The sequence below is a fragment of the Oncorhynchus mykiss genome, chromosome 28, assembly GCF_057628025.1.
Source record: "Oncorhynchus mykiss isolate SJ-2025 chromosome 28, ASM5762802v1, whole genome shotgun sequence".
NCBI classification, from domain to species: Eukaryota; Metazoa; Chordata; class Actinopteri; order Salmoniformes; family Salmonidae; genus Oncorhynchus; species Oncorhynchus mykiss.
Window position 1 is genome coordinate 25520184 of NC_143049.1, and position 19212 is coordinate 25539395.

General features: G+C 42.6%; 2 protein-coding genes across 7 annotated transcripts in view; both read right to left on the minus strand.

The window, feature by feature from the left end:
• Positions 1-7564: 7564 nt before the first annotated feature.
• Positions 7565-12361, minus strand: LOC110508780 (gap junction Cx32.2 protein). The gene is made up of 2 exons (XM_021589595.3): positions 11769-12361; positions 7565-11482 (listed from the first exon to the last, which is right to left on the minus strand). The coding sequence occupies exons 1-2, from the start codon at positions 11830-11832 to the stop codon at positions 10296-10298; spliced, it is 1251 nt and encodes a 416-aa protein (XP_021445270.3). The 5' UTR covers positions 11833-12361; the 3' UTR covers positions 7565-10295.
• A 408-nt stretch (positions 12362-12769) lies between these two features.
• Positions 12770-19212, minus strand: part of LOC110508781 (cyclin-Y) — a 31656-nt gene continuing 25213 nt past the window's right edge. For 4 of the 6 annotated variants that reach the window (XM_036966752.2, XM_021589597.3, XM_036966753.2 and 1 more), the window contains 3 exons: positions 17349-17515; positions 16890-17052; positions 12770-16558 (listed from right to left, as the gene is read on the minus strand). In XM_036966752.2, the coding sequence (XP_036822647.1) occupies positions 16442-16558; positions 16890-17052; positions 17349-17515 (447 nt within the window). In that variant the 3' untranslated portion in view covers positions 12770-16441. The remainder of the gene's footprint in view (positions 16559-16889; positions 17053-17348; positions 17516-19212) is intronic. The other 2 variants (XR_016492721.1, XR_016492720.1) reach the window with 1 other exon arrangement.

A 19212-nucleotide genomic window follows, 5' to 3' on the forward strand; every position in this document is an offset into this window, starting at 1 on the left:
CCTGTGCGTCTTGATAGTCATTCTGCGCCAAAGCTGCGCACCACTTCTATATTTTGCAAATGTAATTTTTGCTTTTCTGTCTTCATGCCGTGATACGATATTTTTGGATAAGTAGAACCCCCTATTCATATTTGTCAAATAGTGATCTAATTATTAATTCACATAAATGTAATAGGCCTACACAACAGTTGGTTGTTGGGTTCTTTTTGGGTAGCATTGTGGAAAAAATTACGCCACACACGAGCAGAGGTGGTTTGGCTGTTGCGTTCCTTTTTGTTATGGTGGGTATCACTGTTAGGTATTCTAGATGCAACCACAAGCAGTGGGGTACGAGGAGGATTCATAGAAACGTTGAAATGGCAGTGAAAGCCCTACATGTGGTCTGTTCAAGTAATCCTCTCTTTAGGGAACCCCTCTGTGCAACAATTATGTTACAACGCTGCGTAATCTGCCCCCAATTAATACTGATGACCCAGTGAAACATGTCACACACTGACCTGCATATGAATATGAAATCAAAGGGATTCTACTACTATTCCTATTAAGGTTTGTGTGGGGCAGAGTTCTGGATACTCACCATTCTTACTGTCAAGATGTCATAGGCCTTATAATTAAGATGTCAGACAGTGAGGGAGGGAAGACTGGTATGAATCCCAAATGACACCCTGTTCCCTATATAGTGCACTACTTTTGACCTGAGCCACATGGGCTCTGGTCAAAAGTAGTGCACTATATGGGGAATAGGGTGCCATTTGCGACTCAACCCACACTCAATAGGTGACCCTATGTTTTCCCAGTCTGGTCTCATAGATTATTCATAGTGCACGTAAATCCGGGACACTCAAAATAGTATGATTTGTTACATTTGGTATGGTTTTATTTAACAAGGCAAGTCAGTTAGGAACAAATTCTTATTTAGAATGACAGCCTACCCCAGCCAAACCCTCCCTGAACCCGGACGACGCTGGGCCAATTGTGCGCCGCTCTATGGGACTCCCAATCACGGCCGGTTGTGATACAGCCCGGGATTGAACCAAGCTCTATAGTGACGCCTCTAGCACTGTGATATAGCGCCTTAGACCCCTGTGCCACTTTTGAGCGATTATGGTTACATAAGACAGATGGTTACTTGTCCGGGTGGTTGGGTAGGTGTATAGCGCGAATGTCTAGTAACCCAAAGGTCGTGATTTCAAATCTCATCACGGAAAACTTTAGTATTTTCGCTAAGTAAGAACTATTCAACTACTTTTTAGCCACTTTGCAACTACTTAGCATGTTAGCTAAACCTTCCCCCAACCATAACCTTAACCCTTTTAGCTAAACTTTACCCTAACCTTAAGTCTTTAACATAACTCTTAACCCTAATGTTTAGCCTAGCTAACTTTAGAATTCATAACATATTATACGTTTTTCAAATTTGTAAGATATTGTACATTTTGCTAGTATTTCTAATTGGTACAGAATAATGCAATGCTCTGGGACCAGGCTGCAGCTCATGGTTAAAAGGTCATTAAGACTCTGTGTGTGGTCGGTTTACTGTGTATCTGACCATAACAGTGCTTAAACAGCTGGATTATCTTCTTAACAAGCATAAAGAAACTATTGCATTTGAAAACTGCAAATAGCACCACTGCCTGGTGCGAACACACTTGTGTTTTAGAGGCCCAAGCCTTCAAAATGAGGCCTCTGTTTACTTTATCAAAGTTAAACAGTGTGTTTACTGTTTAGCCAATACCCAGATATATAATAATATGAAATAAAAATGTATTTATAAATCAATTAAAATGTTCTTATCCATTTGGAGATTTAGAAGAGGTCATGTCCATCACAGATCGTTGGCTTACCTCTTAAAACTGTCCAACCAAACAGCATGATGTTGTTGGGAGCCAGTTGTAATTGCTCTCATCCTAGTTCATAAACTGCAATCCTGACTTAATTTGACATTTATTTAAAATATAGACTGTATCAACTTGGCTACTGCAGTCAGTGATACCATACTGCCACCCTGTGGACAAAGAATATCCCCATGAGTTACAAGCTTTCAACAAACCTGTAACAAGCACTTAATGAACATTATTTCAAAATAATAAAAATGTATTAAATATGCACAATATCACATCAATTGAATACATTTAATTATTTTGTTTTTTAAATGCCTTTAAGTAATTGACGTTCCAATAAAATATAAAACAATTTGTAGGCCTATGCTATTTTAACAATATATAGGGAACAAACAGGTGGCTACAACTATGCTTCAGCTCAGAGACAAACTCATATGTTGCTTCCAAAATGGCACCATATTTCCTATATAGTGCACTACTTTTGACCAGCCCTAGTCATTTGGGACGTAGCCAGAGATTCTTCCAATCCAATGCAGAGAGGTCAGGGCATGCGCACGTGTGTGTGTGTGTGTGTGTGTGTGTGTGCAGGTCAGGCTGTGTACACTCTAGGCTAAAATCAACAGAGGAAATGAGATTATGGAGGTCACGCCAGATCCACCTCCTGCCAAGATAAACAGGAAGTTCACTAGTGGGTACAGGAAGGGACCATCACTTAGAGGCCATCCATAGCATGTGTCCCAAATGGCCCAGGTCAAAAGCAATGCACTTCATAGGGAATAGGGTGCCATTTATTAATAAGGGCACATTGAATGGTGTCTTTGTCTACTGACTGATTGAGAAACATCTGTTGAAATTGAATAAGATGGTGCCACAGTTAAAAAGGCCACATAACTGTGACAGAAAATCCAAACGTATACAGAATATTGTACATCAACGTATACAGTACATTGGCTAACATCGAGACAATTCCATAAGGATTCTGCAAGGAAAACATCAAAGCGAGTATTTTATTCAGTTTTAGATGAACTGACTACTGATTTCAGCCAGAGGGACTGCTGGCCACCCCTCGGGTTTTACTAGGATCTGTGTCCCAAATAAAATACAATTATATTTGTCACATGTAAACAACAGGTGTAGACTAAGAGTGAAATGCTTACATATGGGCCCTTCCCAACAACGCAGAAAAAAATATATATAAGAAAAATGACAACAGAAGGAATAAATACACAATAAGTAACAATAACTTGGCTACAGACACGGGGTACCAGTACCGAGTCAAACCGCAGGGGTACGAGGTAGTATATGTACATATACAGTACCGAGTCAAACCGCAGGGGTACGAGGTAGTAAATGTACATATACAGTACCGAGTCAAACCGCAGGGGTACGAGGTAATTGAGGTAGGCAGATATATGTACATATACAGTACCAGTCAAACCGCAGGGATACGAGGTAATTGAGGTAGGCAGATATATGTACATATACAGTACCAGTCAAACCGCAGGGGTACGAGGTAATTGAGGTAGGCAGATATATGTACATATACAGTACCAGTCAAACCGCAGGGGTACGAGGTAATTTCGGTAGGCAGATATATGTACATATACAGTACCAGTCAAACCGCAGGGGTACGAGGTAATTTCGGTAGGCAGATATATGTACATATACAGTACCAGTCAAACCGCAGGGGTACGAGGTAATTGAGGTAGGCAGATATATGTACATATACAGTACCAGTCAAACCGCAGGGGTACGAGGTAATTGAGGTAGGCAGATATATGTACATATACAGTACCAGTCAAAAGTTTGGACACACCAACAGATTCAAGGGTTTTTCTTAATGTTTTACTATTTTCTAGCTTGTAGAATAATAGTGAAGACATCAAAACTATGAAATAGCACATATGGAATCATGTAGTAACCAAAAAAGTGTTAAACAAATCAAAACATAAAAAATGTTAGATTCTTCAAAGTAGCCCCCCTTGCCTTGATGATAGCTTTGCACACTCTTGGCATTCTCTCAACCAGCTCCATGAGGAATGTTTTTCCAACAGTCTTGAAGGAATTCCCACATATGCTGTGCACTTGTTGGCTGCTTTTCCTTCACTCTGAAGTCCAACTCATCCCAAACCATCTCAATTGGATTGAGGTCAGGTGATTGTGGAGGCCAGGTCATCTGATGCAACACTCCATCACTCTCCTTCTTGGACAAATAGCCCTTACACAGCCTGGAGTTGTGTTGGGTCATTGTCCTAGTGTGGCAAATTATAGTCCCACTAAGTGCAAACCAGATGGGATGGTGTATTGCTGCAGAATGCTGTGGTAGCCATGCTGGTTAAGTGTGCCTTGAATTCTAAATAAATCACTGACAGTGTCACCAGAAAAGCCCCCCACACCATCACACCTCCTCCTCCATGCTTCACGGTGGGAACCACACATGCAGACATCATCCATTCACGAACTCTGCGTCTCACACGGTTGGACACACGGTTGGAACCAAAAATCTCAAATGTGGACAGACCAAATGACAGGTTTCCAATGGTCTAATTGCTTGTGTGTCTTGGCCTAAGCAAGTCTCTTCCTCTTATTGGTGTCCTTCAGTAGTTGTTTCTTTGCAGAAATTCAACCATGAAGGCCTGATTCACGCAGTCTTCTCTGAACAGTTGATGTTGAGATGTGTCTGTTACTTGAACTCTGCAATTTCTGAGGCTGGTAACTCTAATGAACTTATCCTATGCAGCAGAGGTAACTCGGGGTCTTCCTTTCCTGTGGCAGTCCTCATGAGAGACAGTTTCGTCGTTGCACTTGATGGTTTTTGCGACTGCACTTGATTCACTGAACCTCATCTCTTAAAGTAATGATGGACTGTCATGTCTTTGTTTATTTGAATGGTTTTTGCCATAATATGGACTTGGTCTTTTACCAAATAGGGCTACCTTCTGTTTACCACCCCTACCTTGTCACAACACAACTGATTTTCTCAAATGCATTAAGAAGGAAATAAATTCCACCAATGAACTTTTAACAAGGCACCCCTGTTAATTGAAATGCATTCCAGGTGACTACCTCATGAAGCTGGTTGAGAGAATGCCAAGCGTGTGCAAAGCTGTCATCAAGGCAAAGGGTGGCTACTTTGAAGCATCTAAAATATCAAATATGTTTTGATTTGTTTAACACCTTTTTGGTTACTACATGATTCCTTGTGTTATTTCATAGTTTTGATGTCTTAAACTATTATTCTACAATGTTGAAAATAGTAAAAAATAAACCTTGAATGAGTAAGTGTGTCCAAACTTTTGACTGGCACTGTGGGTAACGATAAAGTGACTAGGAAACTGGATAGATTATAAACAGTAACAGCAGCGTATGGGATGAGTCAAAAGAGTTAGTGCAAAGCGGGTCAATGCAGATATTCCAGGTAGCTATTGCGGTGATGCAGCCAGTCAAGATGCTCTCAATGGTGCAGCTGTAGAACTTTGAGGATCTGAGGGCCCATGTCAAATCTTTTCAGCCTCCTGCGGGGGAAGAGGCATTGTCGTGCCCTCTTCACGACTGTGTTGGTGTGTGTGGACCATGATAATCTTAACACCGAGGATCTTGAAGCTCTCGATCTGCTCTACTACAGCCCCATTGATGTGGATCGGGGCGTGCTCGTCCCTCCGATTCCAGTCCTACCACCATCGTGTCGTCAGCAAACTTAACAATGGTGTTGGAGTTGTGCGCGGCCACGTAGTCGTGGGTGAACAGGGGTTACAGGAGGGGACTAAGCACGCACCCCCGTGTTGAGGGTCAGCGTGTCGAATGTGTCGTTGCCTATCCTCACCACCTGGGGGAGGGCAGTCAGTAAATCCATTGATTGTGGCCTGTGGAATATTGTCCCATTCCTCTTTACTGGCTGTGCGAAGTTGCTGGATATTGGCGGGAACTGGAACATGCTGTTGTACAAGTCGATCCAGAGCATCCCAAATATGTTCAATGGGTGTCTGGTGAGTATGCAGGTCATGGAAGAACTGGGACATTTTCAGCTTCCAGGAATTATGTACAGATCCTTACGACATTGGGGCCGTGCATTATGCTGAAACATGAGGTGATGGCGGCAGATGAATGGCACGACAATGGGCTTCAGGTATCCTTCACGGTATCCCTGTGCATTCAAATTGCCATTGATAAAATGCAATTGTGTTCATCGTCCGTAGCTTATGCCTGCCCATACCATAACCCCACCACCACCATGGGGCACTCTATTCTCGATGTGATGTTGACATCAGCAAACAGCTCGCCCACACAACGCCATACAGGCGTCTGACATCTGCATGGTACAGTTGAAATCGGGATTCATCCGTGAAGAGCACACTTCTCCAGCATGCCAGTGGCCATCGAAGATGAGCATTTGCCCATTTAAGTCAGTTACGAAACTGAACTATAGTCGGGTCAAGACCCTGGCGAGGACGGAGACGGTTTCTGACAGTTTGTGCAGAAATTCTTGGGGTGTGCAAACCTACAGTTTCATCAGCTATCCAGGTGGCTGGTCTAAGATGATCCCGAAGGTGCTGTACAAATCTTTTTGCCCATGCTGGCGCTTCAGACTGCTATATCAGTCTGCTAATACATGACTATTAAAGGCCCAGTGCACTAACTTTGTGAGAAATGTTTTTTCTATTAATATATATATATTTTCTTCTAATTTTCCAGGGGGTGCTGCAGAACCCTCTGCACCCATACTTCTCATGGCTATGGCCACACCTGTCAGGTGGATGGATTATGTTGGCAAATGAGAAATTATCACCAACAAGGATGTAAACAATTTGTGCACAAAGTTTGAGAAAAATGTTTTTTGTGCGTATGGAACATTTCTGGGAACATTTATTTCACATAATAAAACATGTGACCAAAACTTTACATGTTGTGTTTAAATGTTTGTTCAGTGTATGTTCAGTGTATGTTCAGTGTTTGTTCAGTGTATGTTCAGTGAAGCAGGCTCTCTAATTCCTTTACCACTATATCTTCAGACAGGGTTGTACATCGTTCATTCATCACTCAAAATTAGACTAGAGGTGAGGGTTGCAAAGGTCAACGGTTATGGCTATATCCGTCAGTCCATGTTCGTGAAAGTGTGTATGTATGTGTTTGTGAGTAAGTCAATGTATGCATGACATTTCCATTTCCATATACAGGAAAAACAACAATTTTGCATATCTATTCTATGTTGCCTTTACTCTGACAGTGTTTTCTAATTCTTCAATACACAGAGAACACTAATAGCCTGTATACTGTCTCTCCACTTATTTACATTACACAACAGAGTCATATTCACTAGGCCCCAAACAAAGAAAACATACTAAAACAGCAAGGGACATCCTGACTTTGTCCTGTAAGAAATGCTCGTTTTCGTTTTCTGTTGCAAAACAGTTTGCTACGTTTTGATACGGTTCGCAATAATGAATGCAACCCTGTAGGCTTGCTGGGAATCGTCCATTGTATGTAGTGATCTCTACATTTACTCCGACATCAACATCCAAGGAGTGAGAATGGATTTTTCTGTCACCAAGGACAACAAACACATAATCCTACTGAATTCTCTTCACAACATGCAATCTGGTCTCAGAGAAAGACTTATAATACTATACGTCCTCCAAGATATATTAGATATATTATAATATATATAATAATAAATTAATAAATTTATAATATATATAATATATATTATAAGTTACAACATCCAATTCGTATGCTATTTATTGTATGATCAGGTAAAACATATACTCTACGTCCTCTCATTCCTATGATATTGTACAACTGCTATTCCATTCATAATGTAACCTAACATAATGTATCATACTAAATTAAGGAGAACGGAGTTTCTTACCAAATCTTACATGTTGATATTTTCTATATATTTTTGATGTTCTCTTATGCTCAATGCTGAATTCTCTGCCTAAATTAATCTATCACTAGTTTCTGTCAACCATGAGATCTGAGTACTGTACCAACAGCATATAGGACCAGTGAGGGTTGGATAATTTTCAGATGAACATGGCTCTGGTCAAAAGTAGTGCACTATTTAGGGATAGGGTGCCATTTGGGATGCATATGAACAGTGGATCAATAAGGTTGACTCACTGTTGTGGTTTTCCCATGTGAACACCAAACATCATGCTTGCAAAACAAATTCAGAAAATAAAAATGATTTAAAATATAAAAATAATTAAGTTACAATTTACAGTTAAGGAAAAATACCTACATACAGTATGTATAGGTATTTTAAAATGGATTAAGAATTTGGCAGTGGTTCTTTCTTGTATCTGCACTTTCATTTATCTACCAGTGGAGGGCAGTAAAGACAATGGCATACACTTATTCAGATGTTACGCGACCCTGTTGTTTCATGGACTCCTATTTACAATGACAGCCTACCCCGGCCAAACCCTACCCAAACAACGCTGGGCCAATTGTGTGCCGCCCTATGGGACTCCCAATCACAGCTGGTTGTGATACAGCCTGGAATTGAACCAGGGTCTGTAGTGACGCCTCTAGCACTGAGCTGCACCACTCGGGAGCCCTAAAACAAACAAGGTAATGATTATGGCAGCCCCATGTGTACATACATGTTTAATAGTCTGTACAATTACTTAAAAAACAAATTATATAAATGCAGAGAACTTGCCTACGAATTGAACAACGAAACAACTTCTCTGTCCCAGACAACTATATCTGAATATAGGCATACATTTAAGATGCATATACCACAACCCCATTCCTTTAATTAACCTTTGACCTACCAGCATCATCACCCACTTACCCGGAGTAAGTTGTTCCAAGAGACCACTTTCTCTGGAAAAGATACACTACTAAAGTATGTGGACGTTCTTTACACCACTCCAGCCGACGCTTGGCATTGCCATGGTGATCTTAGGCTTGTGTGCAGCTTCTCGGCCATGGAAACCCATTTCATGAAGTTCTCGACCAACAGTTCTTGTGCTGACGTTGCTTCCAGAGGCAGGTTGGAACTCAGTAATGAGTGTTGCAATGGAGGACAGATGATTTTTACCTGCTACGCTCTTCTGCATTCGGCGGTCCCATCCTGTGAGCTTACGTGGTCTACCACTTCGCGGCTGGGCCGTTTTTTGCCGTATTCACAATAACAGCACTTACTGGCGCAGCTCTAGCAGGGCAGAAATTTGACCAACTGACTTGTTGAAAAGATAGCATCCTTTGTAGCTTAGTTGGTAGAGCATGGTGATTTCAATATCAGGGTTATGGGTTTGATTCCCACGGGGGACCAGTATGAAAATGTCTGCACTCACTACTTACTGTAAGTTGCCCTGGATAAGAGCATCTGCTAAATTACTAAAATGTCAATCCTATGGCGGTGCCATGTTGAAAGTCACTGAGCACTTCAGCCAATCTACTGCCAATGTGTGTCTATAGAGATTGCATGACTGTGTGCTTGATTTTATACAGCAACGGTGTGGCTGAAATAGCCAAATCCACTAATTTGAAGGGGTCCACATACTTTTGTAAATATAGTGTATGTTTTCAAAACTGTTTTTTTAATTATTTACAGGGATGCACAACATACTGAAATATATGTAAATATCTTTGTTAGAAAGAAAACTATATTTCCCTTGAAGGGGTGATGCTGAATGTAACAAATGGCTTTCCCCTACACTCAAAACCACACGAAGGCTTCGGCCAGGATTGAATCCAAGGCACGTTGTAGAGCAGCATATTGTGTTTGACTTTTAAATGTCATTTACACTTGAGCTGACATCCACAGCATTGTTGACAGTAGGTTGGCTTGCATCCACCACAACTTTTCCATCACTGGCCTCCTGTAAAGCCTCTCCTGACATTTACAATGTATTCATTTAGCAGACACTGTTATTCAGAGTGACATACAGGAGCAATTAGGGTTAAGTGCCTTGCTCAAGGGCACATCAACATATTCTTCACCTAGTCGGCTCAGGGATTCGACCTGACGGTTACTGGCCCAACGCTCTTAACCACTAGGCAACCTGCCACCCTGGTAGAGGAGTAATGTTCCTTTGTTTCCCTCAGTTCTCCAAGTGGTCTTAGCTTCTGATGAGTCAGGGCATGTCAGTCTTGTCTGACTGTTGTTTGGGAACCCAATGAAAGACCGTGTGAGCTGAACAACAGCGGAGTGCGGCCATCATTGCTCTTGAAGGTCAACTAACTGGCATTAATTGGATCACCCATTATAATTCTGTTAGCTAACACATAGCTCCACTGTTTGTAGAGCTGAAAGTGTGAAGTCACAACAACAAAATGCAATGTAGCCTATTATTACAATTTGGGGAAAAATGAATTTAAGTGTATGTAATGAGTAAATCATCGTTGTTGAACTAGAAGTTGTTGAACTAAAAAACACAGCTCTCCCATTGTTGTGTTGCTGCCTTGCATAGAATTACATTGTTTTATTTAGACCTATCTACTTTACTGAGCATCTGATGAGGAAGAAGAATCACTGGAAGAGCTTGAGGAGCCCCTTACTTCCTGCAGGTTGACGTCGTCTAGGAGCCTATCACGGGATTCTGCACTATCATGATGCTGCTCCAGGAGTGTTGCGTCTACCATGGTGGACTGGCCATGCCTCCGACCACTGTACATTTGTGAGGGTGTAAATTGGCGTGACACTACTACTGGGTCTCTCTCTAACTGCCGGGAGAGAGGGACGGAAGATGAACGGGAGATGTGGTTGGGATGAACGAAGTGCCCGCTCCATGGAGCCCCCATAGGAATGGGGTGAAATGGCGGTTCAATCTTTGCATCCCTCCGCGGCAGCCTGCTCCCCTGCAGTGGTTGGGCAGCCACCCTAACGCGAGTCTCATCATTTATTCTGACTCTTCTGTGTGAAAGGTCACCGTTTGGGTTACAGTTCGAGGTTGGTTTGTCCATGTGACTTTGTCCTCTCTTGAGGACAGTTTTGGGGGTCTTGTGGTTCTGGTTGTACAGGACTTCCATGTCCTCCCCAACCCCACCTTTCATCAACCGTCTGCCCTTTCTCCTGGTCCTCTGTGTCACCATCCATTGCACAGAGCACACAAGATCTGCCAAGTTCAGTAGCAGAGACAGGGAGGCAGCCGCCAGCATGAAGTTGAGCATGATGGTCTTCTCTGTGGGGCTGGAAATGTAGCACTCCACCATGGACGTACAGGGAAATTCATAACACTGGAAGCTCCTGGGGACAGAGAAGCCATAGAGGTAGTACTGGCCGGCACTGAACGCTGCCTCCAGCAGAATCCGCAGTATCACATCCAGAAGATAGGCACTTACAAAGTTAGGTGTTCCTTTTGGTAGAGCGTGTAGAGGGGTGCACAGAGTGCCTGCTCCGGTCTGACTTCTGCTCCCAGAGAAATAGTTCCCTCTGATACGGAGAGTTGACGATACTTTGTGGATGATATAAGAGATGAACATCAGGTGAGGGAGACAGAGCATGATCAGTTGGAACAGCCAGAAGCGGAAGAGGGAGAGGGGAGCAAAACTGTCGAAGCAGACGTTGGTGCAGCCCGGCTGGATGGTGTTGCACACAAAGTGCTCCTGCTCGTCCCGGAAGAGGGGATAGCCAGAGAACAGGAGGATGAGTAACCTCAGGACCACCATCAAGATCAACCATGTCTTCCCTGCAGTAACAGCAAATCAATTAAATATTCACTCACACACATTTAAACATTTTGGTAATTTAGCAGATGCTCTTATCCAGAGCAGCTTCCAGTCAGTGCATTCAACTAAGGTAGGTAAGACAACCACATATCACAGTCATTGCAAGTACAACAAAGATAATTTTAGTGTTAGATACTCTTGAAAAAAATCTTCATGTCAGTAACATGAACTATCCCATACATACAGCATCTACAGGCTCATCTACATACAGTACAGTATGTCCACGTGGCGGAAAGGAAAACCTACCCAGAAAAGTGACGTTGTGATTGAAAGTAATGAAGAGTATTTCCATTAGGCCCGTCTTCTCCATGATAAAAACAACAAGCAGCTCACCCCATAGAGATCCTGTCTGTATACCTTGATCCAATCTAGATTACTCAGCAAGGGTCCATTTCAGTCCAATCAATCCAGTTCAGTTCAACTCAATCAATTCACTTCAATTCAAATCAGTCCAATTCAAATCCAAGTACCTCATTTGGTTGTAGAGAAGTGGCTCCAGAGTAAGTTGTCAGTTCCCCAGAGTGTATGTCTACTAGACTATAGATCTCTCTCAAGTGTTATAAACAGCTCAGTGGTGCCAGGCAGGGTCCTCTCTCTGCTATTATTATCACATCCAAATCATGTTACCATCAAAGCATTGCTAGGATATTTCAACAAAATACACTGATCTAAGACAACTGGACGGGTCTACATAAAAGAAGCATCGTGATTATAGAATGTTATTCGAATTGAGGTGACCAGGTTAAAGGTTATAGGACAATAATGAGAATTGTAGCTTTGTGCCCAAATGGTGGCGATCTTGGCCTCCTGTCCATTAACCTCAATACACAGGCTTCCTCACATTCGTTCGGAAATAGCAGTGATTAATGATACTTGGGTGTGCATCCCAAATGGCACGCTATTTCCTATATAGTGCACTGCTTTTTTACCCGAGCCGTATGGGCCCTAGTCAAAAGTAGTGGACTACATAGGGATTGGGTGCTATTAGGATGCATTTTTGGGGATATGGTAACGCGAGACTACATCTCCATGAAGACATTTTAATGGTCATGTCAAGACGACAGCTGCTACATGTTGGATATGTAACAGTATGGCTTCTGTCCCTCTTCTAGCACACAGCCAACTAGCTCGCAATTCCACATTGGCTACAAATAGACTGCTAATAGGGGGATTTAATGATTAGCATACACACGTGATCTAACAAGTTCTCCACATATAAACATAAATGAATACAACAGTCAGACAAACGCTTTGGAAATAAGTGTATTTTACACTTTCATGTGTTGTCCTCTTGGATTTCTAAACTGTACAAATAGTTTTCACCCAAAAATAAATGAATCAAAATCAAAAGACATTTTCTTTTATTACAAACATGGATCAACGGCTTCATATAAATATTTCAAAATTAAGTTAATGATCGCATCATCACTTTAATACTTGATTATACACTGTACAGTTTATTTTCAAAATAATTCATACAATTGTAGTGCTTCAGTTGTCAGTAGGGTCTTCTTGACAAATGAAAAAACACAAATAAAAGTTGATCATGAATATAACAATATTAATATATTTATTAGACAAAATCAAACTGTATAACGTTTGGAGGAGCTATGTTATATAGAAGTTGGCTCAGTGTTCAGGTTTTTGTTCTTAAACAAATAAAGAAACATTGTAGCTTAAAACATAGAGTTCTAAAACAAAAAACACAAGTCATGCTTCACACGGTGTATCAAGTATGATAACCCATTTCTATCCTTTCATTGGTCACCTTCTTGTCAATATAACCTACTTTGAATCCTGTGGATGACACATTCACAGTAGCTAAATACTCACATTTACACTACATGGCCAAAGGTATGTGGACACATATTAATCATGGGCATTAATGTTGGTCCCCGATTTGCTGCTATAACAGCCTCTTCTTGAATAGGCCTGGCTCTCAGTCGGCGTTCCAATTCATCCCAAAGGTGTTCGATGAGGTTGAGGTCAGGGCTCTGTGCAAGCCAGTCAAGTTCTTCCACACTGATCTCGACAAACCATTTCTGTATGGACCTCGCTTTGTACACGGGAGCATTGTTATTCTGAAACAGGAAAGGACCTTCTCCAAACTGTTGCCACAAAGTTAGAAGCACAGAATCGTCTAGAATGTCATTGTATGCTGTATCGTTAAGATTTCCCTTCACTGGAACTAAGGGGCCTAGCCTAAACCATGAAAAACAGCCCAAGACCATTATTATTCCTCCTCCACCAAACTTAACAGTTGGCACTATGCATTCGGGCAGGTAGTGTTCTCCTGGCTTTCGCCAAACCCGGATTCGTCCGTTGGACTGCCAGATGGTGAAATGTGATTAATTCCTCAGGAGAACACATTTCCACTGCTCCAGAGTCCAATGGCGGTGAGCTTTACACCCCTGCAGCCGACGCTTGGCATTGCGCATGGTGATCTTAGGCTTGTTTGCGGATGCTCGGCCATGGAAACCCATTTCATGAAGCTCCCGACGAGTTCTTGTGCTGACGTTCTTCCAGAGGCAGTTTGGAAATCAGTAGTGAATGTTACAACCGAGGACAGACGATTTTTACGAGTTACGCGCTTCAGCGGTCCCTTTCTGTGAGGTTGTGTGGCCTACCACTTTGTGGATGAGCCATTGTTGCTCCTTGATGTTTCCACTTCACAATAACAGCACTTAAAGTTGCCCAAGGAAGCTCTAACAGGGCAGAAATTTGACGAACTGAATTGTTGGAAAGGTGGCTTCTTATGACGGTGCCACATTGAAAGTCACTGAGCTTTTCAGTAAGGCCATTCTACTGCCAATGTTTGTCTGTGTGCTCAATTCTATACACCTGTCATCAAGAGATGTGTCTGAAATAGCCGAATCCACGAATTTGAAGGGGTGTCCACACACATTTGGCCATGTAGTAAAGCATTGATGAATTTAGCTGCAGATCTGAATATAACATTCTGAGTATTGGGATGTACAGTAACTAGGGAGATATACTAGTGGAAAGGTACCCACTGGGCACAGACGTCAGTTCAACGTCTATTTCTTATTTACATAAAAAGTTTAGGTTAAAAGTTCAGTGAAAAAAGTACTTTTTTCAAATCCAATCAGTTTTCCACATTGATTCAACGTAATCACATTGAATTGTTTTGTTGAAATGATGTGGAAACCATGTTGATTCAACGTCATCACATTGAATTCTTTTGTTGAAATGATGTGGAAACCATGTTGATTCAACGTCATCACATTGAATTGTTTTGTTGAAATGATGTGGAAACCATGTTGATTCAACGTCATCACATTGAATTATTTCGTTGAAATGATGTGGAAACCATGTTGATTCAACGTCATCACATTGAATTGTTTCGTTGAAATGAAGTGGAAACCATGTTGATTCAACGTCATCACATTGAATTGTTTCGTTGAAATGATGTGGAAACCATGTTGATTCAACGTCATCACATTGAATTGTTTCGTTGAAATGATGTGGAAACCATGTTGATTCAACGTCATCACATTGAATTGTTTTGTTGAAATGATGTGGAAACCATGTTGATTCAACGTCATCACATTGAATTGTTTAGTTGAAATGATGTGGAAACCATGTTGATTCAACGTCATCACATTGAATTGTTTCGTTGAAATGATGTGGAAACCATGTTGATTCAACGTCATCACATTGAATTGTTTCGTTGAAATGATGTGGAAACCATGTTGATTCAACGTCATCACATTGAATTGTTTTGTTGAAATGATGTGGAAACCATGTTGATTCAACGTCATCACATTGAATTGTTTCGTTGAAATGATGTGGAAACCATGTTGATTCAACGTCATCACATTGAATTGTTTCGTTGAAATGATGTGGAAACCATGTTGATTCAACGTCATCACATTGAATTGTTTCGTTGAAATGTGGAAACCATGTTGATTCAACCAGTTTTTGCCCAGTGGGTAGTAAAGTAATATGGTCAATTTGTTTGAACATGAACAAAATAATTGTGTTCATTAAGAACTAAATGTTTCTGGAATTTGAATGTAGATCCCCAGTAGAAACGCCTGCACAGCTAGAATGCTGTTTTACCTGATCAAATGATGTCTGCAGGTACTAGGGTTTGGTCGGCTATAGCAGTAGGCAGTGAAAACAACCTTATGAACACAAAATGAATATAAACCCTTCCACCAAAAGTTACAGAACCATCTCCAAAGGCAACCAACTGTCTGTCGTGCCACGCCAGCTTGGACAGTCTAGGACCCATGATCCTATTCATTAGTGCACGACAAAGCAAAACCTTTTCAACGGAAACCGTTTCTTAATGGACAAGTTCAGTTCATCCAACCGTTTCAGTCCTTTTTCTTTCGTTTGGTACGACCCAGGAAAAGAGGTCAAATGACACTGAAATGTTGTTTTCTGACAACTTCTCTGTTGGTTTGCTGCTACAACGCATAAAGCTAATGTTTCCACAGTGATGGTTGGCTGGCTACTTCTGATGGTCTTGATGGTCACCTGGCTGCTTCTGTCCACAGAAAACTGTGATGTCATGAGATCTCTTAACAGTCATCTTTATGTTGTATCACAAAGAAGCTTTCATTTGTCTTACTCTTAACAGTCAGTGAACTACCAGTCCTATAGAGAACTCTTCCCTGTGTTACAGGAGCGGAGGCACTGTGAAGGCATCTATCTGTGACAAGGTCGGTCTGTCTATCCAGGTTCGGGTTGCAGAATTCGGGTAACTTTTCCAAAATTCCCCAGGAATCCAGATTGGATGATTCCCGGAATCAGCAGGAAATCGGGAATCCTCCAATCAGGTATTCTGGAAAACCTGGGAATTTTACCATGCTGGTCTCTATCCCAGCCTCAGGCCTAGTCTCAGGCCCAGTCTCAGGCCCAGTCTCAGGAGTGGTCTACGTTCCTGGTTGTTAGGAAAGGATGGCAGGGACCCATCGCACCCCGACCAGATTGTCCACGCTCGCTGAGCGCTTCTTGGCAGCTCTCCTGGCATCCTTGTACTTGTCGTCACATAACCTTGAGATCGCCTGCAGGAGCAACAAACATGATGAATCGATAAACAAACTCGCTTGAACAGAACTGTTACTGCCCTTCAGGTATAGACTAAAAGAGTTAGTTAAAGTGTTAAACCAAGACTATTCAGAGGATCAGCTGCCATCAACACAAGCCATTTTCAGATCAGCCGTTGACACAAAGTGCTCTATAGTAACCCAGCCTACCCTCTACTGCATAGCCTCTGCTTCTCTTGAGGTCTTGGCCGGGCTACTGTAAAATCACCTTGTGACAGCTGCTAATGTAAAAAGGGCTTTCTAAATAAATCTAGTTATTGATAAACAGCTAAATTGAGCAGTGGCTCACCTCTAGTCTCTGGGCTTTGTCCCGGCTCAGGAGCTCCAGAGGGAAGCTCAGGTTGTTGGTCTCTGACAGTGAGCGCAGGTCAAAGTAATACTTGGCATAAACACTTGATGGAACGTTGATGTTGAACTGCAAAAGCTCCAGAAACTGACGCTCCAGCTCGTTCCTGTTGAGAAAAAATTTAGAATATATGTTTTTCACAACAAATGATGGCACTCAGCTCACTGTCCTAGAGATCGACACCAACATATTAGGGGCACATATCCAAAACATCAGTGTAAAAAACGAATTGCTGAATGTACAGTACATGGTTTTGATTTCACAATGTGGTCCAGTGTCAGACCTACAGTAAGTCAGTCAAGTCTGAGCTTTCCAGAAACACTGTGTACACACTAAATGTGAGCAGCAAAACAGGGCAGCTGAAATTAGCCAGCAGAAGTCCCTGATTTATTTTCTTCTTACATGTCCTCCACGGTGATGTCTTTGAGGATCTGGCAGTAGTCTACGTTCCAAACAGCCTGGTCATCCCAGACCTTAGAGGCCAGCAGAATGGCTCCCAGTACCATACGCTTCCAGTTCTCTGGGCCAATGTCTATCTCTGCATACGTCAGCAGCCTCTCAACGTACACCTGAAAAACACAGTGGGAAAATGAATACTAAAGTCATGAGGTAATTGAGGCAACTAACTTTGTGATATTGGCTGCTTCCCATATAACACCGTATTGCCTAAATAGTATGTTCATCTCCTGATAATGCGTGGCACACACAGAGCCATATTACAAATCTGACCCGTATCTGAAGCTTGATTCATACAGTAACCTCCTGTGAAATCCCTCTTAACCCACCTCTTCTCACCCGAGGCACACCACCCCCCATCCCTCCTCCATCCCTCACCCCTACTCCCATACAGCCCCCTATCCCTCCCTCCCTCTCCTCACTCCCACATAGCCCCCCTCAGCTCCCCCCTATTCACACACAGCCCGCTCATCCCTCCTCCCTCCCCCTAATCACACACATCCCCCCGATCCCTCATCCATCCCACCTACTCCCACACAGCCCCCCTCAGTCCCCAGGGCCATCCTCCCTCCCTCCCCCTACTCCCCCTCAGCCCCCAGGGCCCTCTCAGGATGACCTCCTGAGAGAAGACAAGGATGTGTGTAAATTGAAGACAAGGCCACAACGTTGGTGCATCGAAATGTCACTTGGTGTGTGGAGAATGTGCTTCTGTGATGCTGACGTTAACTCTGCTCTGGCTGCAGACCATCTGTGTGTTCCTCTGGCAGTAGAGTAGTAGACCCAGGCCTTTTACTGTACATTTGTGCAGTAGAGGACAGAGTGGCTAACTGGCTTTGGCCCCTGGCGGTTGGCCTAATTTTCCTCCACTGCTGCTCATGTCAGTGAATATCACTGGCTCTGACACTGGCTGCCAGCCGCCCACAGACACAGGCTAGTTAGGAGGCTTCTTCTGACAGAATTGGCCTGCATCCCAATTCCCTATATAGGCCTTGGTCAAAAGAAGTGCACTAAATAGGGAAAAGGGTGACATTTGGGAAGCAACCACAGGCTAGTTAGCAGCCTCTGACAGACTGACTGACATGATGATCAGCCTGAGACAGGAACACTCCAAGCCCGAGTCTGACCAAGGATAGACAGACAGGCAGTAACCAACAAGACACCAGTTGATCAAACATAAAATGCTGTAGCTAAAGGGGAGAGAATAACTTGGTGGAGAGTTCTGTCTGCCCTGTCTGAGAAGGTGTCAGACGAGTTGAGAATTAACTTTTCTAAAAATATATACAGTGCCTTGCGAAAGTATTCGGCCCCCTTGAACTTTGCGACCTTTTGCCACATTTCAGGCTTCAAACATGATGCAGCCAAGAGGCCCATGATCACTCTGGATGAACTGCAGAGATCTACAGCTGAGGTGGGAGACTCTGTCCATAGGACAACAATCACTCGTATATTGCACAAGTCTGGCCTTTATGGAAGAGTGGCAAGAAGAAAGCCATTTCTTAAAGATATCCATAAAAAGTGTTGTATAAAGTTTGCCAAAAGACACCTGGGAGACACACCAAACATGTGGAAGAAGGTGCTCTGGTCAGATGAAACCAAAATTGAACTTTTTGGCAACAATGCAAAACGTTATGTTTGGCGTAAAAGCAACACAGCTGAACACACCATCCCCACTGTCAAACATGGTGGTGGCAGCATCATGGTTTGGGCCTGCTTTTCCTCAGCAGGGACAGGGAAGATGGTTAAAATTGATGGGAAGATGGATGGAGCCAAATACAGGACCATTCTGGAAGAAAACCTGATGGAGTCTGCA